The sequence below is a fragment of the Chiloscyllium punctatum genome, chromosome 3 (assembly GCF_047496795.1).
Source record: "Chiloscyllium punctatum isolate Juve2018m chromosome 3, sChiPun1.3, whole genome shotgun sequence".
NCBI classification, from domain to species: Eukaryota; Metazoa; Chordata; class Chondrichthyes; order Orectolobiformes; family Hemiscylliidae; genus Chiloscyllium; species Chiloscyllium punctatum.
The window spans coordinates 117,535,149-117,559,863 of NC_092741.1; the positions used below are offsets into that span (position 1 = coordinate 117,535,149).

Sequence of the window (24,715 nt, forward strand, 5' to 3'; positions counted from 1 at the left end):
AGGTTTACAAAATTATGAGGGGCATGGATAGGATAAATAGGCGAAGTCTTTTCCCTGGGGTTGGGGAGTCCAGAACTAGAGGGCATAGGTTTAGGGTGAGAGGGGAAAGATATAAAAAGGACCTAAGGGGCAAAGTTTTCACGCAGAGGGTGGTATGTTTATGGAATGAGCTGCCAGAGGAAGTAGCGGAGGCTGGTACAATTGCAACATTTAAGAGGCATTTGGATGGGTATATGAGTAGGAAGGGTTTGGAGGGATATGGGCCGGGCGCTGGCAGGTGGGACTAGATTGGGTTGGGATATCCGAACTGAAGGGTCCTTTTCCACACTGTACATCTCTATGACTCTATGATTGTTTGAAGCACTTTTTTAGTGCTTTAGCAATCTAACCCATCAAACACTCAACTCAGCATACTGCATTCCAAGATCTTAAGATATCCTCACTCTGTAACTGTGTTACAAACCACAAACATAACAAGTATCCATTGCATTATAACCTGATGGATTTAAACATTACAAAACAGCATGGTCTTTTGTAGAACAAGGCCGATTCCTATAAAGAACATCATTCTTCAGAGAATACAGAGTGCTACACTGCACATCCTCGTCTTTATTTAAGAAAAGACTCTGAGGTGGTACAAAAAATATCACAAATCTGATATCAGAACTTAGCAGTTAAAGGATTTTTAAAAATAGGCTGGGACTCTTCCTCTAAATAAGGGAAGACAAAAGGAATGAACTGACAGAGATCTTTGAGATTAAAGAACTTAAGAAGGTAGATGTGGAAAATCATTCACACTTGTGACAAAATCCAAAACTAAGGGCCACAATAAAATGACAATTGCTAATCAATCCAAAAAGGAACTCGGGATAAGTCTATTTATCCAGAGAGATGAGAGTTTGGAATTCACTACCACAAAGAGTAGCTGTGGTGAATTGTATAAACGCACTGAAGGGGAAGCTGGATAACTGCAAGTAGGAGAAAGGAACAGAAGGATAGTGACATGAAGAATGATGGATGGAGATCTCTGATGAGCATAAACATTGACATGGACCAGTTGGGCTGCGCATCGTCTGATGAATTCTAAGTAAAATTTAACCAAATTAACTTTAAGTTTATACATAAAGATGCCAAGTCCAGCTATTATCAACAAGTTAGTGGGAAACATTAACACAAAGATCTGTAGATTTAACTCATTCACTCCACCCAGAAAACACTGCCCAAATCATTGTGTCTTAAATAGTATCATTTAGAAGTTATATTCTAAGTTGTTTTTACCTGTTGGAGAACAAAGCGATGGTAAATCAGCAAGGATGGAAACACTGACAGCTACAAGCTGGGTACTCTCCTCCGCTAATGACTGCGTCTTGCTGGCAACGTGACTAGGAGAGTCTGTCACTTTAGGATTCAGCTGTGGGAGGTGTCGTACCAGAATGAACATAAGCAGCTCCAATGCAGCAAACACAACAGATTTGCCAGGAATCAAGCCACCAGATTTCCCTCCTTCCCCTAAAGTGGTTAGTGGGTCCTCCTCAGACGCACATTTGTCATCTGGAAGACAACGAAGTTCACTTTAAACAAAGCATCAACAAAGAAAATTGCAGATTTGACAGAGTAAGTGCTGTGTTCCCTGGCTGAAGGGTCTAGAATCATGTTTTATATTCTCAGGATAAGGGACCATTTAGGACAGAAATGGGGAAAAGTTTGGGGTTTTGGATTTTTGAAATTCTCTACCTGCAGGACTGGATATTCAGGTGACGTTCACGACAGAGACTGAGAGAGTGTTTTAGAGACTAAGGGAATTGAAGTGTCGAGGAATAAGAAGTGATGGGAATAGTGGTTATGTCACTAGACTAGCAATCCAGAACCCCAAGCTAATGTTCTGTACCTAGTAAAATATACATTCAATATGAAAAAGAGTGTGTAATGGCAATCAATAATCATTGTTGATTGTCCTAAAAGTCCATGGATAGAAATCTGCCACCCTGTACCTAAGTCTTGCCTACGTTTGACTCCAGACCCACAGTAATATGGCTGGCTGTTAACTGACCTCTGGACATTTGAGGGATGAGCTATAAATGCTGGTACATTCCTTGAATAAAGGAAATAAAAGACAAGAAGGTAGAGCTGATCAATCCCAAACCATTGATTTAGTGGAATGGCAGTGGACGAGGCTGGAGGGTGCTATGGCCTTTTCCTTGTTGAATAAAATTTCACTCCATAAATTATTTGTAAAGAGATAGGAATAAACAATATGATTCTGCTTGTATATGCCCACAAGTGAAAGATATTGAAGGGTACTGGATGTGGATGAGTTTCTTCATTCCGTGATGAAACGTGGAGCTCCTGACCTAGACCTCACTTTAGAAAGCTGGGTAGGATTGTGACGGCACTGTCCCTTTAAGAGATGTGTTCGGTGCTATTGCTCTTGCAGAGGAGTGTTGCCACAGTGATGCTGGAATGTCTCCTTCAGGCTGGCAGTTGGTAAAAAGTTTGAGTCTTCCCTGGGTGGGTTTATTTTTTGAAAATAAGTGGGTGGGGTCAGGGTTCACACAGACTCAGGAAGGTTTCTAGCTTCTGCTTTCAGTTAGTGAGGGGGTTTTCTGCTGGCTGCAGGAGGTAAAAACTTGGGTTCCTAGCTGTGACAGATAAGTCTTAGACAGTGAGATTTCTCTTAAAACTTAAAAGTGGCTGATTGCTTCTTTCTTCTGAACTGGAAAAAGATAGCACATAAGAACCATAAGTGTTTTGCTGAATTGTTTTTCTGTCAAAGGGTATGTTTGTGGGTTGCTGCCTGTATTGGAACAACTGATTATTAATGATTACAGAGGAACCTCGATTATCCGAATACCAATTATCCAAAAATTAGATTATCTGAAGGAGATCTCGAGGTCCCAACAGAAACGTTACATCAAAGATGTTTGTCCAACACTGATCGCGTCTTTTGTTTACAGTGATTAAAATCGCTGCCGAGAACAGTCCTGGACCAATGGGAGCACAGGCACCATCTCTAAATGACTGACCTCCCACCCACCCCCCTCCCTTCTCTCTCTCCCTCCCCACACTTTCCCTGGAGTTCTACACAGGGGTGTACCCCAACCCCACCCCCTTCCCCTGATAATCTCTCCAACATTGTGCTGTACAGGGCAAAAATGGAACCTGTCAAAAAATTGCAGTAAAAGATTGCGTGCGTGCGTGTGTGTGCGTGTGTGCGTGCGTGCGCACACACATGCACGCCCCTGTGTGGGCTCACCATCCAAAAAGACGGCAGCAGCAGTCTTATTGTGGGTGTCCAGTCTAGCTGCTCTGGAGAGGAGGCGGGGTGGGGGCAGGGTTGTGGGGCAGGCGGGCAGGGAATGTATTGGATGGGATTGGGGGTGGATGGAGGCTGGTGTTGGACAGGGTTGGGGGTGGGCAGGGGCCCGATGTTGGACTGGGTTGGGGGAGGGTGGTGTTGGATGGGGAGCAGTGTTGTATGGGATGGGGGTGGGGCAGCAGAGGTTATCATACACTGTGTGCCACTGCCTCATCTGAACAGCGAGCAGACTTAATAGAAAATTCCAAGCCCCAGACAGAAGGCATTGAATCGATTAACGGAATAATCAATTATCCGAACAAAATAGTGCTCGCCCATCTCGTTCGGATAATTGAGGTTCCCCTGTAAATAATATATTGTCTTGTTAAATATTTCAATAGAGTTAAAGCTGTACTCAGTTTTTTGTATTTTAACTGAGTTATAAGAATTAAATGTGTGTTTTGATTAAAGACTAGTGATGGTGGACCAATTGAATCACATCTGGAACACAGCACCTTATACTTGCCTTTAAATAAATATAAAAGTGTGGGTACAAGTGGATACAAATCCCTGATGCACCTTCCTGTGACAACTGGAACTGCACTTGAGACTTTGGCCTTTCAATATCCATAAAGCAGACTGTAACACAAAGGTTTTCACTGGATACATGACAGAAGTAACCATTCTTCCTCTTCAACTTACCATGATTCTGCTTCAACAGACCTTGAAGATGATCCTGAGCAGCTCGGATAGTCTGTTGTATAACCATAGTCACTTGTTGTTGAACAGAGGGAGGCCCACAAGTTAGTAACAGACGATGCAACACATTAAAAAGCTCAACGGTGAGCAGCTGTAACAGAATCAAAAGAAAGACTATGCTTTAAACAGAAGCAACGGCTGATGAACGCGATTCGATAAATATATTCTTTTTACTTAAAAGGCAGAATGAAACAAATTTTCAATTTAGCTCTTAGTTTGATCATATCCTGTTGGAAAAGTTACCAAATCTTCATGTTTCTGAATAATTCAGATGTCAGCTCAATAAGCAATTTGCTCTTGTCCAAGTCAGACTAAACACCAAATCCACTGTCACACCTAATGCAATACTGAGATTGTGCTCCACTGTCACAGGGGCCATCTTTAGAATGAGACATTAAATTGAGGCCTAGCCTTCTCTCTTAGCTGGATTTAAAAGATTCTATGGTACTGTTTGGAAGAACATGGAAGCTCCCCCTAGAATTCTGGGCAATAAATTATTCCTCAAGCAATAACTAAAACACACTTCCTGGTTCATTATCTTGCCGCTTGCATGAGTTTGCAATGTTAAGATTGACTGTCACATTTCCTACATTACAACAGTCACACTACTTCAAAAGTAGTTTATGGCTGCGAAGTGCTTTGGGATGGCCTGACATCTTCCAGTCCATTTGAAAGCATGTTGCATGATCACATAATGTATTCATTGCCAGTTTTATTTCAAAGTGCTCTACAAGTAAAATGTAATCTCTTCAAAAACTCTGTTGTATTCCTAAGTTAATGAGCATTGAAGAAAATGCAGCTGGATCCTGCCACTCTGGATCAATCCCAGGTTTCTGTGATCATTAATAAATTCTTCACTGCAAAAATGTTTTTCACAGATTAAATGCAAATTCCTACAAATGATACAAAAGTAATGATTGGAATTTGGAGCGATAGCTGGTTTTGTTCTCCTTTTGCTGCAAGACTAACACAGGATATTCTGGGGTTCCAGAGTTCATCCCACACCTAAAGTATCTTCTTTACTCTGAAACTGTTCTCAAGCAAAGGTAAAATAAAATTTTATTCTAATGCCAGAAACCTAATCTATTGATTGACCCATTTTTAATTTTGTGGTTTTCAGTCCCTTAGCAATTGTTAATTAGTAGCATGAATTGAGTTCATTAATATTAATGTGCTGCTGGTTTTGGAATAGTCAGGAGTCCTTGTCTAGAACCTCCTCTGATCTACAGCCCTGCAAGAACTCTCATATTCCTTCAACTAAAGCTTCTTGTGCACCTCCCACTTTGATTAACACACCACTAATGGCTGTGTGGCTACAGCTGGCCAAGCCCTAAGCTGTTATCCACTCCCAAAACCTCTTCTGTTTGCCAATGCTGTTTCCTCCTTATTTAGGTTCCACTTTAAAATCTCCAGGATCATATTGACTGTTAAAGTCACTAGTATAATGTCTCTTCCTTTAGCTTTGCGTCAAATTTAATTTGGTAATCTTCCTTTGAGGTATCTTTGGGAGACTTCACTCCATAAACGTGGTGTAAAAAGACACATTGTTGTTGTAAGGTGACTCAGTTATACACAAAACTGGAATGGGGTCGAAACATTAACAATGCATTCTTATAAAGTCAAGGCACATGTTCTCCAGAAGCACATTAATTATCAGTTCCTATGCCAGGGGAAACTTGATTCTTTGACCTGTGGGACCTGTGTTGGAATGTAGTCAAACAAATCAGCCAAATGCTTTTTCCACCAGCTGTGAGAGCTGTGTGCATGCAATAGACTTATTAATCTCAATCCAGGAGCCAGGAAGAATTGGTTAGCACAGGCATTTCCTGTTTCTTTGCCTTCTGCGTGTACCGACAAAAGGTGGAGTGGTGGTGGCTTCCAGAATCTGAAAAACGATGCTGCAATCCCCATCAGTGTGCCAGTTGTTATGCATGGAACATTGGAGCGTGCACGCAGTTTAGAGGGAACGTTGATTGGCACCGCCAAACTGTAGCATAATTCATGCAGTCTGTTGTAGTACTAGCCTGACTACCAATGCAGGCACCTCTGCCAGCATGTGGTTCAAAGTAAAGGTGTTGAGATATTTCAATGCTACTAATCCTTTGTCTATTCTTTGTGTAGGTCCTATCACTACCTAAGTGGCAGAGGATACACTACTGTACAGTCTTTCCAGAAGAGGTACTATTCTTAGTTAACAAGATGGTTTATTGCACTGCAGTAATAAGTACAACTACGTTACAGGTCAGGCATGATTACCAATACTCTCTGGAGCTCTAGAGAATACATCAGCTTCCAATGAAGGCTAATATAGAACTCATGATCTTCACCCACAATCTGCGTGGCATTACCAGACTGGCTGAGCTCAACATAATCAGGGCATAACTCCTTCAGAACCATCACCTGATGAAACATCTTCCATAAAACAATTAGTAACTTAGAGAGTTGATAGTATTGTGATCATCAGATACCTTATATTTTATTTTGAGAGACAGGATTTAGAAATAGTCATAGAGTCATAGAGATGTACAGCATGGAAACATGCTGACCAGATATCCCAACCCAAACTAGTCCCACCTGCTAGCACCCGGCCCATATCCCTCCAAACCCTTCCTATTCATATACCCATCCAAATGCCTCTTAAATGCTGCAATTGTACCAGTCTCCACCACATCCTCTGGCAGCTCATTCCATATACGTACCACCCTCTGCGTGAAAAAGTTGCCCCTTAGGTCTCTTTTATATCTTTCCCCTCTCACCCTAAACCTATGCTCTCTAGTTCTGGACTCCCCGACCCCAGGGAAAAGACTTTGCCTATTTATCCTATCCATGGCCCTCAATTTTCTAAACCTCTATAAGGTCACCCCTCAGCCTCCGACGCTCCAGGGAAAACAGCCCCAGCCCGTTCAGCCTCTCCCTGTAGCTCAGATCCTCCAACCGTGGCAACATCCTTGTAAATCTTTTCTGAACCCTTTCAAGTTTCACAACATCTTTCCGATAGGAAGGAGACCAGAATTGCATGTAATATTCCAACAGTGGCCTAACCAATGTCCTGTACAGCCGCAACATGACCTCCCAACTCCTCTACCCAATTTTGGTGTCATCTGCAAACTTACCTCTTATGCTCGCATCCAAATCATTTATGTAAATGACAAAAAGTAGAGGGCCCAGCACCGATCCTTGTGGCACTCCACTGGTCACAGGCCTCCAGTCTGAAAAACAACCCTCTACCACCACCCTCTGTCTTCTACCTTTGAGCCAGTTCTGTATCCAAATGGCTAGTTCTCCGTGTATTCCATGAGATCTAACCTTGCTAATCAGTCTCCCATGGGGAACCTTGTCGAACGCCTTACTGAAGTCCATATAGATTACATCTACTGCTCTGCCCTCAATCTTCTTTGTTACTTCATCAAAAAACCCAATCAAGTTTGAGAGACATGATTTCCCACGCACAAAGCCAAGTTGACTATCCCGAATCAGTCCTTGCCTTTCCAAATACATGTACATCCTGTCCCTCTGGATTCCCTCCAACAACGTGCCCACAATAGTGACATGTGTATATTAGTTTTTTTTTGTGTAGGGACTTCTAAAAAAAAAATCAAACAGTCCATTAGTAACATAATCCAGTATGTTTCAGAGAACAGGTGACTTAGAACCCCTGGGATGCGTTAATGGACCTTTTTTTGAAAACTGTAGCTGTTTATGGTAGATAGGGTAAACATTAAAAGTTAATAGCTGGGTTTTAGTTTTGAATAATCAAGAATTGATTTTGGCTTAGGAAACCCGGACATTGAAAGCTTTTAGCACAGTTCGGAAGTGACCCGACTGGGATGAGAAGTATTGTCCCATAGCATCATCAGCCGGAATCATAACAATAGTAAGTTGTGCTTTAGCACTGTACCTGATCTTCTCCGATGTATGTTCTAGCACAAGGGGAGTCCAGTAAAGTATGAAGCGCCTTCAGGCAGGATGTTACATGCTCGAGGGGATTTTCAGGTCGAGGAGAGCACAGGAACTCAATACTGATACCTGCAAATAAGAACCAAATCCCCTCTTTCAGGCTCAGTTTTCTTAAATGGAGGAAAATGTTCAAATTGTGATCATGGCAAGGATGCAGAGAATTTACAATACCACCGGCGTTGAGAGACTACAGTGCAGGGGCAGTCACAAAAAGCTGGGATTGGTCTCCTTCGAGCAGAGAAAGTTATAGTGAACTTCGATGGAGGTACTAAAGTTGAAGTGATTTGGCAGGATAGATGAGAATTTTTTTTCTACTGGCATGATTGTGTATAAATAACATATCACTTCATGTTAATTGGCCCAGGTTGGGGAGAAGAGGTGGATTTATTTTACACAGCAAATTATTACCATTCCAAAAACACAATCTATAAGAGACATGAAAGCACATTTAATAGATGACTGAAGTTGAAGAAAATTGCAGTGTCAAGGATAAAATGCAGGGCTAGCGGGATTAATTGGATAACCCCACCAAAGAGTTGCCATAAACACAATTAACTACATGGTCTCTTTCTATGTTGTATCATTTGAAGATTATTTCTAAATGTACAGAAGCTTTTGATCTGATGTGAAAACTTGCATCAGCCTGAAAGCATTGACTTACCAAAAATAAGTTGTAATCTGTCTGTGTTAATCTCCTGCAGAGTTTTGGTTGAAGTTCCAGATGCCTGAGCTAGAAAGGTGCCCGATTGATTCTTGTGCCCACTTTGAACTGGCAGGGTCGTCAGCTCACACGGAACAGAAAATCCTGTGCTGTTCAACCAAAGTGCCACTGCATGTAAGATGGGAGCCCAGGAAGCACGGTAGTGTAGACGGGCACTGTCAATTGTTTCAGGCGTATAGAAGGCACCTCCTGTAACAAAGTACACTAATAAACCAAAACATTCAACAAATTTCAGAGAAACCTTCAATCATATGATGCCTTCAAACCAATCCAATCCAAGGACTCTTCAAAGAAAGTCATAATCAAACAGAATTTCATACCAAGAAGGAGAGAGGAATGAGGAGAGGTGATCTACAGCTTGGTCAAAAATGTAGAGCAAGAGAAGTTGAGACATCTAAAGCAATTCCCAAATTCACGGCGTAAATGGTGGAGTGATTAAAATCCGGAAGCAGAAATATACAATCATTTCCAATTCAATAACAGCATTAACTTATGCACCACAATTAGCTGCAGATTTGGATACATTCTAGAGTGGATTTGTAGGGCTCTGAGTATGGAAGAACTGGATAACTGCTACAAAGAACTGGTTTGGATATGGTGTGCTGAATGCCTTCCTTCTGTGCTGGACAACTCTATGGTCGGAGCTTCAACTTTTAACCCAAACTGTGGACCAGAAATTCCAGAGACCTCCCCAGGAATGGACTAAAGTACAAATCTTCAACTTGACATAACTTTGTCTCACATTTCGCTTTGCCAATTGGGACAGCAGGAAATCCCAAAAATTGTTACGCATTAAATTAAAAAAGCCTAATTTTCAATTTGCTTTGAATCAACAGCTATTTATTGCTTGATAATTAAAACCTGGATTCCCTAGGCTTTTAAGTCTACCAGAGAGAGAGGCAGGAATAATGAAACTCAAATCAGTAAGAATTCCTACGTGTCATGACCCCCATTGGGGGTCAGCCATGTCTCAGTCCTACCTGCCTATCTTCCTTCCCACCTATCTTCTCCACCATCATCTTCATCTCCATCTCCATCCACCTATTGTACTCTTGGTTACCTTCCCCCACCCCCCCCCAGCCCCACCCCTCCCTCGATGCTCCCTGCCTTCATTCCTGATGAAGGGCTTTTGCCCGAAACGTCGATTTTCTTGCTTCACGGATGCTGCCTGACCTGTTGTGCTTTTCCAGCACCCACTCTAATCTAGACTCTGTTCTCTTGCATCTGAGTTAGGTCATCAGATCATGATCTTATTGCTCTTTGTGAGATCTTGTTGTGGAGAAATGGACTGCAGAATTTTCCATATTAAAAAGGATAATGCAAGGCAGAAAAAAATCAGTTCATCAGTTGCAAGATTTTTTGGGAGATCTTGAGGGTGTGAATATCTTCACAAAAAAAAAAGCAAATACTTCTTTCAGTTACCACAACAGAAGATAAAAGCAAGGAAAGCTCACTTACACATCTCATCCATTTTGAAAATACATAAAGGAAGGGGCAACATCTTGACTTTTGACCCATATTTTCAGATAGATCAATTATTTTGCCCCAAATGCAGGAACTTCAGGAATTTTAGGACTCACTCTGGTTCAAATGAAAAACCAAAACTAATTTAAGGATTTACATAAAGGTTTTCAATTGGGGTTCTGCGGGATACACTTGTTTTCAGGTGCAGCACCATTACAGCCATATCTATCACATAATATCACAGGCTGATATTCTGCAATGAGGATCTTATCTGAAAGTTTTCTCACAGCCACAAATCTGGAGGTTGATGGAAAATTTGAAAAGCCTTTCAAAAGAAAATTTTGCACAAAGTGAGAAAACCTTTAAATGGTTCTGAGGAAGGGTCACTAGGCCCGAAACATTAACTCTGTTTTCTCTCCATAAATGCTGCCAGACCTGCAAAGTTTTTCCAGCAATTTTTGTTTTTGCACCTTTAAATGGAGGTCCTTGATACAGGAATGGAAGCCAGAAATGTAGATTCAATCCGGCATGATTTAATGTCGTCATGGGGGACAGTAGGTCTTCTATTCTGCATGGACTATTTACATTGAACCAAAGACTGGAGGTTGGCTAATATGGTGCTACTATTTAAGAAAGGTGGGAAGGAAAAGCCAGGGAACTATAGAACAGTGAGCCTGACATCGGTAGTGGGAAAGTTCTTGGAGGGAATCCTGACAGACAGGATTTACATGTATTTGGATAGGCAAGGACTGATTAGGGATAGTCAACATGGCTGTGTGTGGGGGAAATCATGTCTCACAAATTTGACTTAGTTTTTCGAAATAGTAATGAAGCGGATTGATGAGGGAATAGCAGTGGACGTGACCTATATGGACTTCAGTTAGGCATTCGACAGGGCCCCTCATGGTAGACCGTTTAGCAAGGTTAGATTACATAAAATACAGGAAGAACGACCTGTTCTTGATGATAGAAGACAGAGGGTAGCGGTGGAGTGTGGCTTTTCAGACTGGAAGCCTGTGACAAGTGGTGTGCCACAAGGATCGGTGTTGGATGCACTGCATTTCATCATTTATATAAATGATTTGGATGTGAGTGTAAGAGGTATAGTTAGTAAGCTTGCACATGACACCAAAATTGAAGGTGTAGTGAACAGTGAAGAAGGTTACCTCACAGTGCAATGGTACGTTGATCACATGGGCCAGTGGGCCAAGGAGTGGCAGATGGAGTTTAATTCAGATAAATGTGAGATGCTGCATTTTGGAAGGGCAAATCAGGGCAGGACTTATACACTTAATGGTAAGGTTCTGGGGACTGTTGCTGAACAAAGACCTTGGTGTGCAGGTTCAATATTTCCTTGAAAGTGGAGTCTCAGGTAGATAGGATAGTGAAGGAGGCATTTAATATGCTTTCATTTATTGGTCAGTGCATTGAGTATAGTAGTTGGGAGGTCATGTTGCAGCTGTACAGGACACTGTTTAGGCCACTATTGGAATATTGCATGCAATTATAATCTCCTCCTTATCAGAAGGATGTTGTGAAACTTGAAAGGGTTCAGAAAAGATTTACAAGGATGTTGCCAGGGTTGGAGGATTTGAGCTTGAGTGAGAGACTGAACAGGCTGGGGCTGTTTTCCCTGGAGTGTCGGAGGCTGTGGCTGAGGGGTGACCTTATAGTGGTTTATAAAATCATGAGGGGTGTGGATAGGGTAAATAGACAGGGTCTTTTCACTGGGGTGGGGGAGACCAGAACCAGAGAGCTTAGATTTAGGGTGGGGGTGGGGGGGGAGAAGAGATTTAAAAGGGACCTCTGGAGCAACTTTTTCTCACAAAGGATGGTGCATTTATGAAATGAGTTGCCAGAGGAAGTGAGGGAGGTATTACAAGATTTAAAAGGAATCTGGATGGGTACATGTACAGGAAGGGTTTAGAGGGATGTGGGCCAAGTGCTTGCAAATGGGAGTAGACTAATTTAGGATATCTGGCCAAACAGGGACAAGTGGGCCTGATGGATCTCTCTCCATGCTGTGCATCTCTATGACTCATGGCTTTGTCAGTGATAACATAAAAAATCTTTTAAATTAGCAACCTGCATTTAGCCAGTCTTTTCAATAGTGTTGTTTGTGCAAGTTTAGACTTCAAAATTTTTTTCCCACAAAGTTGATGGAAGTACAAGTTGGTAACAGTGTGGTGAAGGTATCAGGAGACTTGATAAACTTGGTGGTTTATCTCCTTTATCCTTTATAAATGGAGAAAGGACTGAGGTGGGGTGGGTCACAAATTAAAGTCAAATCAGGTACAGAGAAATAAACAGGAACAAAAATCGGATTAGGAAAGGGAGGCAGAAAAGAAAATAAACATTTTTAAGCTTTTTCAAAAAATTCACAATTGAGGAATGAAACTCATACATATAATTAGTCATAGAGTCATAGAGGTGTACAGCATGGAAACAGATCCTTCAGTCCAATACATCCATGCTGACCAGATATCCCAATTTAATCTAGTCCCATTTGCCAGTACTTGTACCATTTTCCTATTCATATACCCATCGAGATACCTTTTAATTGCTGTAACTGTACCAGCCTCCACCACTTCCTCCAGCAGCTCGTGCTATACAAAAGCCATCCTTTGCGCCAAAAAGTTGCCCCTTAGGTCCCAATTAAAGTTCTGGGCCAGATAAATGTCACTGACTGCCAATCAATGTATCACACAATAAAAAGCTTTCAATTAACTTTGTGGCAAGATTAATGGGTAATTAAGATGCAAATGTGGCAATTTCATAAAACTGATAGGGGAAGTGAGGACAAGATGCTGACTTCAAGTTGATGGAATGGCGCAGTACACTTAGTGGTTTGTGGTGATTCACAATTCACAGGATATATAGCATATGCCACAAGTTATTGGATGACTTGTACATTCATTAAATCTGACAAACACAGTAAAAGGCCAAAACATTCTTCACCTTTTGTTCTAACTTCACTAGACAGGTGACAAGCTTGTGTTCTCTTTGATTCAATAAACAGAATCTTATCATTTCATCACATTTATCTATATTCTGGACATATTTTTGAAGCCACACATGGTTCGCCGCAGAAGTTTCTAAGTTTGAGATGAGGAAACCAGTTACTTAATTTGCTGCCAATAAGTCCTGGAAAACCCCATCACAGCCAATGAGGTTGCTAAGCAATAGAGTGGTGGACAGATTATGTGGTAAAACTGGAACCTTTGATTGACAAAGTTTCACTGATAAGATGATGTAACTATACAAAGTTCACAAGACTGCAGTAGCTGCATGGCAACTTGCCATTGTGCATTAACTGGGCCTGGCAATAATAGGGCAACAGCAGAATGTGGACTCTGTACCATCAGAAAGTGAGGACTGCAGATGCTGGAGGGTCAGAGTCGAAAAGGGTGGTGCTGGAAAAACACAGCAGGTCAGGCAGTATCCGAGGAGCAGGAGAGTCAATGTTTTGGGCTGTAGACTCCGTACGTTAAACAGAGAAACCAAACAATGCCCTGTTACAACCAAAATGTGAAAAATGAATAACAAATTGCATTTATGTAGCATTTTTAATGTAGTCAAACATGCCATGATGCTGAAGTGTTATCAGACAAGATTTGTCTGATAAAGAATAAAATGTTAGGAGAAGTAGTATATTTTAAAGGATGTTTTAAGGAACAGTCAACAGTAAAGATAGGAAAAGGATGAGCGATTCAGAGCTTGTACCTTTGGCTGCTAAAGACACAGTCAGCAATCATGGAGCGATTAAAAATCGGACCCAAAATTGGAGGAGCACGGAGATCTCAGAGTTCTAAAGGAGATGGTCATAGAAAAATGAAGAGGCAGGACCATGGACTTGTTTGAACTTATTAGCATTGATTACGGGCTAAAATCCATAGCATATGCAAAACTAGATCTGAAGGAGAGTGTTAATAAAACAGTAAAACTTAACAGAACTAAAGCAGGGCTCAGGTAAAAGCACAACACTTCTCACCATCAGATGGCAACTGGCTGGCAAATTCAGGTGGCAGAGTTAAAAGGGCATAGTCCTTCAGTGCTGCAAGCCAGAGGCGACTTAGAATAGGCAGCTCTGGCTCAACCAATGTAATCAAGCTATCTGGAGGGAGCTCATCCATGGCATCGAAACCATTGTCCTCTTCCTTATTCTTCATAGCTGTCACTGGCTTGGCTTCTGCTTCCTTCTTGGTTTTCATGGCTACAACATAGACCTGAAGAGATGGTAGGCAAGCATTGGGCTAAGTCAAATAAGGAAATGATGTTTCTAAGACTACTAACTCTTTTATTCAATTTTAATTGACATGACAATTCTTGAACTCAGCACATAGAAAAGGGAAATTATTCTTCCAAGTTAAGTCTAAAAGTTAAAAATATTGGGATTGGGGAAAAAGATATGTAGGTGGATGGATTGTTGTTGAGCTTCTTACCTCTTAGGATGGTATCAAGTATAATATGAAGCTCCCAGTGTGCAGTTGCATTTTAAGTGCACAGGACAGGGTCAGGATAACAACTGACCCTGTCAATTCACTAACCCAAACTTCCCACTCTGCTGGGATTACAAGACTACCAAAATGACTTTACAACAAGAAATACAGAAACTGTCACTAAGATTGATCTGGATGCAGAGGTGAGTTTATTAATACTTAGCTATCAAAACAACCCATTTATAGTGTAAGTATAAATGTCATTGCTATCTGTCACAGTAAAAGATCTGATTGATATTTATAATCCCTGTAACAATGAAACAAAGCTCATGAGTTAAGCAGCCATTACAGTGAACATTCCAATATGTTTTAAGCTCAAGTACCGAAGTCACAGTTAATGGAACAGACAATTCCAAAACAAGTTTAGAAAGATAGAAATGCATTCTATTATTAGGTTGTGCCATTTAACAAATTCAGCCAGTCCTCCAGCTCCTTGTAGCTGTGTGTTCACTTTTAATGGAAAACAAGTTTTTGTTCCCAGCAGGATTGCCCCTTGACAGACAAGCACTCCACAATCAAATGACTAACTGCTGAAGCTAAATGGACAAGGTATTATACCCATGGGACCCAGCATAAACAATTGACAGGTTAGGAAGGAGTAATGTTTTCACTTGGATATTTCTTTTGCAGACTATAGTGTTTTGATTTCTTTTCTACACTCACCCCTGCAAGCTTACCTCTGCCCAAGCTTTAAGCACAGCCAACTTCTCCATTGTTATAGCACTCTCACTGTACAGTTGACTCAGGGAGCCCTTTCCAGATTGCACTTTGTCTAAAGATGATACCAATAAATTGTGTACTCGGCGTAGATCATTTAGGTCACTAACCACTCCACTTCCAATCCAAGCGCTGCAAACCTGCATCAAGTAATAACAAAAATCTAATTCCAGTGTAAAAGTAGTGAAGACAATTTTACTCATCAACAGCTTTTAAAAATAACAAACAGTGTTTATATAGTGCCTTCGACATTTGGAGACATTTCACAGAAGTAATATCAATCAAAATTTGACACCAAATCATAAGGAAATATTAGGGAGATGACCAAAGACATGATCAAAGAGATACATTTTAAGAACTGCCTTGGAGGAGGAGGGGGGAGGCAGGCAGAAACCTTAAGGGAAGGAATCCCAGAGCTTAGGACCTTGGCAATGGCTGCACAAGATACAGTGATTAAAATTAGCAAAGTGCCAAAGGCCAATATTAGAGAAGTGTAGAGATTCAGAATGGTTGGGTGAGATTATAAGAGATAGGGAGGAGAGAGGCTGGGCCTGAGAGATTGAAACATCAGGAGAAGGATTTTAACAGCAAACTTTTGCTGCATTCACAGGTGATAAACTGATCACTCAAAATATGGCAGTTTTACAACTGTTACTCTGAGGCCTGTTAAAATCAGAAGATGGCTTTAAATTATCCACGTTTGTCAAGTTTACAAGTTGGAAGTAATGTGTCTGGGAGGTGGCATTCATCCCTCCATTAATATCATGGGAGCAGAGAGAAAATGGAGAGGGGATATAATAAAAGTGATGAAGAGATAAACATTTAATATTCAGATTATTTTGGTCAAATTGGATACCAGTAATAGTTCTTTTGACATATTAGAAATGTAAACAAATTGAGTTATGTTTCCAGATTGAGGATTGATTCGAGGGATGCGACAAGTTCCCCAGGTATCATCTCTTCTGCTTTAGCTTCTCACAACATGCACTAATAACCTGGATGAAAGAATACAGAGCTAGGTATTTAATTTGCAGAGGACTCTCTGACAGACATTGTGAAGTAAGCTGTGTAGATGGTAGCAGGAAATTACAGAGTGGGCAAAACTGCTGCAGACAGAGTTCAGTATAAGGAAGCTATAAGGCTATCTAACTTTAATTTGTGAAGGACAAACAGGAATACTTTCCAACTGCTGGGAGACTAGGTGACGTGGAGGAAGAAAAAAGTGATGCTTGTCCAATACACAAATCCTTAAAATTCAGTGCAGCGTCACAAGTAGTAATGAAAAGGGTGCGACATGTTGGCCCTTATCTCAACTGCAGAATCTGGGATATCAGGGCTTCGGGGTTAAACATAGGATTGATTGCTTAGACATGGCTCTATTCCCTCAAGTTCAGAAGGCTAAAAAATGACCTCATTGCGGTATTTAAATCATAAAAATTAAGTGTTAATACAATGAAACTATTTTCTCTGATTGAGACACTTTCTCTGATTGAGACACCACTTTTTGAATTTCCCAATCTTAAAATTAGTTCCCTGTTCGGGACTGAAATTGAGAAAATGTTCAAACAGTAACTGAAATCTGAAGCCCTAAAATCCCCAAAAAGACGTGGATGCTGGAGATTTGAGAGTGAGACAGACTTTTGTTGGATAAGTGGGAAAGGCAAGCAAATGTGATTGCAACACAGATCAGTGAATTTCTGAATGTTATAATATGTCTGAGGAGTTCACTGCCTCCTCCTGTGATTAATGAAGAAAATGGGAAATGCAGGTAGAGCTTATTTTACTGTGAAACAATTTATTGACACAGAATATAGGACTAAAATCTTCAACTGGCTTCAACAGGGAGTTAGACAAACGCTTGCAAACAAATGGGATTCAGGAAAAGTGGCCTAGGTGCACCAAAGGTTGCTTTGGCCTAAAATGTTTTCTTTCATTCACGAGAAGTGGGCCATTCCTAATTGCCCGAAGGCATTTAAGAATCAAATCACATCGCTGTGGGTCTGAAATTACATGTAGGCTAGTCCAGCTGGGTTTTTACAATAATCGATACTGTTTCATGGTCATTATTATATTCTTAATTCAAATTTCACATCTACTATGGCAGGATTCAAACAAGATCCCCAGAATATGACCTGGGTCTTGGCATTAATAGTTTAACAATTATACCATTAGACCATTGCCTTTCCCCATTCACAATCTGACCTTGTACCGAAAATGATCGCAATGCAAGCCATTCTTAATTAGAGGGTCATTGTGGGGAGTATGGTCAGAAATTTACGATTTATGGATTAACACTTTATTCAGAGAAGTGTTAATGATCAAATACTTTACTGAGAATTGCAAAGTGGCTAATAAATTACCTGACAGGCTTTAGCAGTAATGTCGGATGGAGTGTCCTGAGAAAAAGCTGGTCTCAAGGCTGCTCCAACCTGAATTGAAATCAATATACTTCATGATAATGAAAATTCAGGTTACCGTTACTACAGCATAAGCAATCCTGCTAGCAGAATGACAACACTTAAGTCATAAACAACATCACTCTCCTTGTTCTCCACCCACAAACAAGACCCAAGAAACAACAGCCTGGGGATTTTCAGATAATTTATCCATAGCATACACTCACTTGTAATGATGGGGCTAACGACAAGAGGATGTTCAGTAATTTTAGTAATCCTACTCTCCCAGTGTGGTGTCGGTCAAAGTACAAGAGTGTTGTATGCCCACCTCTGACCGGATCTGCCTTAGTATAGGTAGAGATAAGTGATATCTCAACATGTTAACACAGTCCTGCTCCATTCAGGCATGCATGGTGACTGACAGTAACAAATGGGAGGACATTGCTCCATGTACATTCCCACCCTTAATGTTGTTGGGGTCTAACACATCAACACTTAATAACTACACCCTTTCACTTCAGATTCCTCAATCATTAATGATCTACTCTATCTCATATCTTCAGGCTAAACAAATCACCAGATTGAGAACAGCCCCAATTTGTCAAAATTGTGCTTCATATTTTTATTTATTCACACCAGGCAGCTTCCCAGTAAACCAAAGATAGTACCCTTCCAAACCCTCAACCACATTCATCTAGAAGTAAAAGGACAGCAGTGATGGGAACACCATCACTCGCATGTTCCCCTCCCAGCCACCCAGTCTGACTTGGAAATACAATGCCGTCCCTTCAGTGCCACTGGATGAAAATGCTGGAACTCCCACCCTAATAGCATTGTGAACCTACCGACACCAAACAGACTGCATTGTGAACCTACCGACACCAAACAGACTGCATTGTGAACCTACCGACACCAAACAGACTGCATTGTGAACCTACCGACACCAAACAGACTGCATTGTGAACCTACCGACACCAAACAGACTGCATTGTGAACCTACCGACACCAAACAGACTGCATTGTGAACCTACCGACACCAAACAGACTGCATTGTGAACCTACCGACACCAAACAGACTGCATTGTGAACCTACCGACACCAAACAGACTGCATTGTGAACCTACCGACACCAAACAGACTGCATTGTGAACCTACCGACACCAAACAGACTGCATTGTGAACCTACCGACACCAAACAGACTGCATTGTGAACCTACCGACACCAAACAGACTGCATTGTGAACCTACCGACACCAAACAGACTGCAGCGATTCAAGAATGCAACTCACCACCATCTTCTCAAGGACAACAATGAATGGGAACAAATCTTAGCTCAGCCAGCAAAGCCCAAATCCCATGAACGAATTGTACATAACAGGAACAGTCTGAAGCTGCAGTGTATTCCAGCATAGGTTCACTAAAATTTTAAATAAACTTATCGATGCATGACTTCTGTATTCTACTTCACTGGCCATAGAATGGGTAAACCTTTGGCATGCTTCAGTTTAAGCTTTCGGAATTGATGAACCAGTTGTACATATATCCTTGCATAGCTCAGTATGTAATTAAAATTATTTCACTTTGCATCCCACAAATATAAATCTACAGTGGAGATCTGGCATAACTGTGGGATGGTGCAGGAGGACTGTCCCCAAGAATTACTCACTGCTACTTTTACCCAAGAGTTGGCCTGAGCCTCACCTTGATTTCTTGCACTGCACAGAGTTGATCAATTATGGACAAAAAGTGGTCAGTAGTGAACTGTAATATCAAATACTCTCAACCAGGCAGGTTCCAAGTCAGAGAACTATGCCTATAAACAGCAACAACCACTTTCTGAAGATTGTTATGGATGCCTTGTTGTCTCTCACTGAACACTGCAATAAGCTGCATTTCACATTATAAAATCTTCGACCAATATTACTATGTTTTCTGCTGCAAATCATGTTAACAGAGTTTATTGATGGATAAATTCTAAGTCTTTAAAATGTGCTTGCACTCAATGGAAAAGCAGTAAGACTTTATGGCACATTGGGAATCAAAACCAAACTTTTCTTCTTAGAGAAGGTATGCAAGAGGGTGGACAATATGAACTAAGTACACAAACATAACTCACTTCTCATTTTAAGTTTAAATATTATTTTCATATTTTATTTTAAATGCCCCACATGCACAGCTATAAAACATGTAAACTGGTACAATTGCAAATATACTTCCTTGCCAAGGAAGTATGGCATGATGAGGGGCTGTAATTTTGGGGAATTTCCCATGATGGGGGGCTGTAATTAAAGTACAATGAATTTACATAGCCATGTCCATTATAAAGGTGGTGACAAAAGTTGTGAGCAAGTGCATGTGAACACCTCTGTTAATTGCTTCACTAATCTGGTTAATGCATAATATAACCGAGACAAATTAAGCACTCTTACGTTAGTAGCTTGCACTAACTGATGGTGCTAGTCTTACATTTGCCTGATATTGCTCCAAGATCACGTGACCTGGAAACTCGGGCTCTGGAACAGAAGCAAACTCCTTGATGATGTCCTCAAGTGTCTGAAGGCCAGCCATTCTCAGCTGGTTGCTGTGGTCAGTGGCAGCCATGAAGGCCATGCGAATAAGGTCAGAAAGATGCAACACCAACAGTTCACCTATACCATGGTGAAAAAGACGACAGTGAAAGACTGACAATCTGGGAAACATAGGCACAATCTCAGAAGTCACCTCATCCCTGTAAAAACCGGAGCTGTTTTAAACTTGTTTGTTCTGTTGGTGATAATAGTTTAGTTTAATTTTTGTTTTGCTTATTTTATACTACATCAGGCTACACCTGGACAACACTGTTACCATAGTAAAACAACTTCACAGCAAAAATACCGATCACAATTTAACACTGAGCTATTTAAGGAGATACAAGGGCATGTAATCAAAAACTTGGTCAAAGAGGCAAAGGAGGACAAAGAAATAAAACAAATGCTGGTGGCACAGTGAATTATTGTAGAGAATGAAAATTGGGAATGGACAAGAAGCTAAAGATGAAGAAGTGCTGGGATCATGGAGGGTTGTTTGTTTGATGGAGGTTACAGAGACAAAGGGTGGAGATGATGGAGGAATTTATACAAGAGCGATAAATTTAAAATAGATTTATCACTGGGAACTAATGGAGACCATTGTACATTGGGGGGGATATTGAATGGTACTTGGGAGGGAGTTAGGGTAAGGGCAGAGTTCAGGAGAGGCTCAAGTTTATGAAATGGATGCCACCTAGGAGAGCTCAGGAATAATTAAGTCTTGAGGTATCAAAACTGAAACACTGCAATTTAAGCAAGTTTACAAAGGAACTGCCATACTATAGGTACCATTATTACTTAAATACTATTATAACACAAGTACTTTAAAGTTTATGCAACAGCTTTGTGGAATTATTTGTATTTGCCACAGACTTGGTAAGTCACGCAAAGTGAGTGAGACTTTGCTCTCCTGAGAATGCACATCAACTCCTGATCAACAACATAATCACACATTCTGGATTAGTGGTGCTGGACGACCACAGCAGTTCAGGCAGCATCCAAGGAGCTTCGAAATCGACACTTCGGGCAAAAGCCCTTCATCAGGAATAAAGGCAGTGAGCCTGAAGTGTGGAGAGATAAGCTGAGAGGAGGGTGGGGGTGGGGAGAAAGTAGCATAGAGTACAATGGGTGAGTGGGGGAGGGGTTGAAGGTGATAGGTCAAGGAGGATAGGGTGGAGTAGATAGGTGGAAAAGGAGATAGGCAGGTAGGACAAGTCCGGACAAGTCATGGGGACAGTGCTGAGCTGGAAGTTTAGAACTAGGGTGAGGTGGGGGAAGGGGAAATGAGGAAACTGTTGAAGTCCACATTGATGCCCTGGGGTTGAAGTGTTCCGAGGCGGATTTTTACAACATAATCACACAACCTACTTTTGGGATTCTTCAGTCTTAAGACCCTAGCCTTGGCAAGATCGAAGTGTGTCTCGTCTGTGTTCTTGCACAGCATGATGATACGACACAGGCACTCGGCGGCATACACACGGGTAGCCCACCGTGGGGCAACACAGGGCTTGGATTTCTCATCATCACCTATGCTGGTGAACATAATGTCATCATCCATCTCATCCTTTTTCTCTCCATCCTCATCCTTCATTGCTTCTAATGGATCTACTGCACTTGCATCTGTGAAGCCAAGAAAAGAATCCTAAATCAGATTATGGAGTTTTTAAAAACAAAATGTTCTTTTATTCTAGCCTGCCTCAGAACATGGAGGATTTATATACCTCACTCCAACAAGCACAAGATGCAGGTTGGCAGTCCAGTGCCACACAGACATTCACAATCTTTCAGATGAGATTTTAAATTTGAGGTCCCATCTGCCCTTTCAAGAGGATATAAAACACATCATAGCATTATTTTGGAGAGAAGTAATGTTCTTTCCAGCAACTTGGCCAATATTTATTGAGATATATAATCTGGACATTACCATATTGCCATTTGCAGTGTCTTTCTTTATACATACTGGCTGCTGGGCATGGGTTTAACACTTCCCTGAAATCCAAGATATCCGCAGCTTGAAGAAACCTTTTGGGTTCAGATTTGCAGAAGTCTTGGCTGAAGCTGGATGATAAGTTGCTTCCAAACAAGGGAGATAGTTTTGAATTGTGATATAATATTCTTGACATTGGAAATTGAAGCTACAGTTAAGCTCTGTAGATGTGTTAGAGAGGGGATTTGATGGGATTGTATTTTACCGCGTGCTTTGAAATCTTTAAACTTGTGTTATGTATAAATAGTTTGACTTTTCTATTGGTTATTTTGTTTCTTTTTTGCTTTGCATAATAAACTGCTTTCTTGTCAAAACCAAACTTGCAGTTTTGTGAGCTTAATTTTCCATGAGACACATAATAAGGCTATGCAACCCATTGAGTCTGCATGACCATTCGATCATGGCCAATATGTTTCTCAACTCCATTCTCCTCTCTTCTCTCTGTAAACCTTGATCCCCATGATGAATCAAGAACCTATCTTTGTCTTTAATACTCTCAATGAGTTGGCCTCCACAGCCTTCTGCAGCAATGACTAACACAGACTCCTCTCCTTCTGGCTGAAGAAATTTCTCTTCATCTAAGTTCTAAAGGGTTGTCCTTCAGTCTGAGGCCATGCTCTTACGTCAGAAGAAATATCTTCTCCACCTCCACATTATCCAGGCCTCTCCGTCTTCTGTAATTCCCTCATCATCCTACGAAACTCCATCGGGTACAGACCGAGAGTCCTCAATCACTCCACATATGACAAGCCCTTAATCCCTGAAATCATTCCTGTAAACCTCCTCTGGTCCCCTCCAACATCAGCAATTCCTTTCTTATATATTGGGCCCAAAACTCCTCACAATATTCCAAATACAATCTGACCAGCCTTATACAGCCTTAGTAGTACATCTTTGCTCTTGTAATCTAACCACTCTTGAAATGAATGCTAATATTTCATTTGCCTTCCTAACTACTAATTGAACCTCATGTCAATTTTAAGAGAATCTGAACTAGGACACAAGTCCCTTTGTGCTTCAGATTTCGGAAGCCTTTCCCCGTTTACATAATAGTCTAAAACTCTACTCTTTCAAGCAAACTGCATAACCTCACACTTTCCCACACTGTATTCCATCTGCCATTTATTTGCCTACTTTCCTAGCCTGTCCAAGTCCTTCTGCAGCCTCCCCACTTTCTCAACACTATCTGTTCCTCCACCTATCTTTACGTCATCTACAAACCTAACAACAATGGTCTCAGTTCCTTTGTACAGATCGTTAATGTATAGTGTGATTGGTATCAAAACTGACCCTTATAGAACTCCACTAGTCACCAGCTACCATCCCAAAAAAAGACCCCTTTATCTCCGCTCTCTGCCTTCTGCCAGTCAGTCAATCCTCTATTCATGCTGGTACCTTGCCCCTAACACCATGGGCTCATCTCTTACTCAACAGCTGCCTGTGAGGCACCTTTTCAAAGGCCTTCTGGAAATCCAAACAGATCACATCCACTAGTTCTTTGTCTAACTTACTCATTACTTGCTCAAAGAATTATACAGATCTGTCAGACTTGACCTCTTGACAAAGCTGTGCTGAGTCTGCCCTATTTTACTAGTCATGATTCGGAGATGCCGGTGTTGGACTGGGGTGTACAAAGTTAAAAATCACACAACACCAGGTTATAGTCCAACAGGTTTAATTGGAAGCACACTAGCTTTCGAAGCGACGGTCCTTCATCAGGTGACAATCACTTGATGAAGGAGCGTCGCTCCGAAAGCTACTGTGCTTCCAATTAAACCTGTTGGACTGTAACCTGGTGTTGTGTGATTTTTAACTATTTTACCAGGCACTTCCAAGTACTCAGCACTCTCATCCTTAATAATGGAGTCTCTAAACTCTTACCAACAGCAGAGGTCAGGCTAACTCATCTATAATTTCCTGTCTTCTGCCTCCCTTCTTAAACGGGGCATTGCATTGGCCATTTTCCGATCCTCTGGGAACCTCCCTGACTCCAGTGATTCCTGAAAGACAATCAGTACCTCCACAATCTTCTCAGCTATCTTGTTCAGATCTTGATGGGTACAGTCCATCTGGTCCAAGCGATTTATCCACCTTCAGAACTTTCAGCTTCCCTAGCATCTTTTCCTTAGTGATGGTCACTACACACACCTCTGCCCCTGACTGCATGCTACCTGGTGTCTTCCACCGTGAAGACTAATACAAAGCACCCATTCAGTTCCTCCACTATTTCTTTGTTCCTCACTTCCAGCCTCTTTTTCCAGCAGTCCAATGTCCACTGTTGCCTCTCTCTTACCTTTTATATGTCCAAATAAACTCTTGAAAGGTTCTTTTACATTACTGTCTAGCTTACCCT

General features: G+C 41.3%; 1 protein-coding gene across 1 annotated transcript in view; it reads right to left on the bottom strand.

Annotated features, from left to right (window-relative positions):
- Positions 1 to 24,715, bottom strand: part of heatr5b (HEAT repeat containing 5B) — a 128,376-nt gene that overhangs the window by 9,795 nt on the left and 93,866 nt on the right. Inside the window, exons 24-32 of the mRNA XM_072559147.1 lie at positions 21,744 to 21,995; positions 20,275 to 20,456; positions 17,773 to 17,841; positions 15,373 to 15,552; positions 14,188 to 14,422; positions 8,673 to 8,921; positions 7,953 to 8,080; positions 3,998 to 4,145; positions 1,279 to 1,551 (exon numbers count right to left, since the gene is read on the bottom strand). Of these exons, the coding sequence (XP_072415248.1) occupies positions 1,279 to 1,551; positions 3,998 to 4,145; positions 7,953 to 8,080; positions 8,673 to 8,921; positions 14,188 to 14,422; positions 15,373 to 15,552; positions 17,773 to 17,841; positions 20,275 to 20,456; positions 21,744 to 21,995 (1,716 nt within the window). The remainder of the gene's footprint in view (positions 1 to 1,278; positions 1,552 to 3,997; positions 4,146 to 7,952; positions 8,081 to 8,672; positions 8,922 to 14,187; positions 14,423 to 15,372; positions 15,553 to 17,772; positions 17,842 to 20,274; positions 20,457 to 21,743; positions 21,996 to 24,715) is intronic.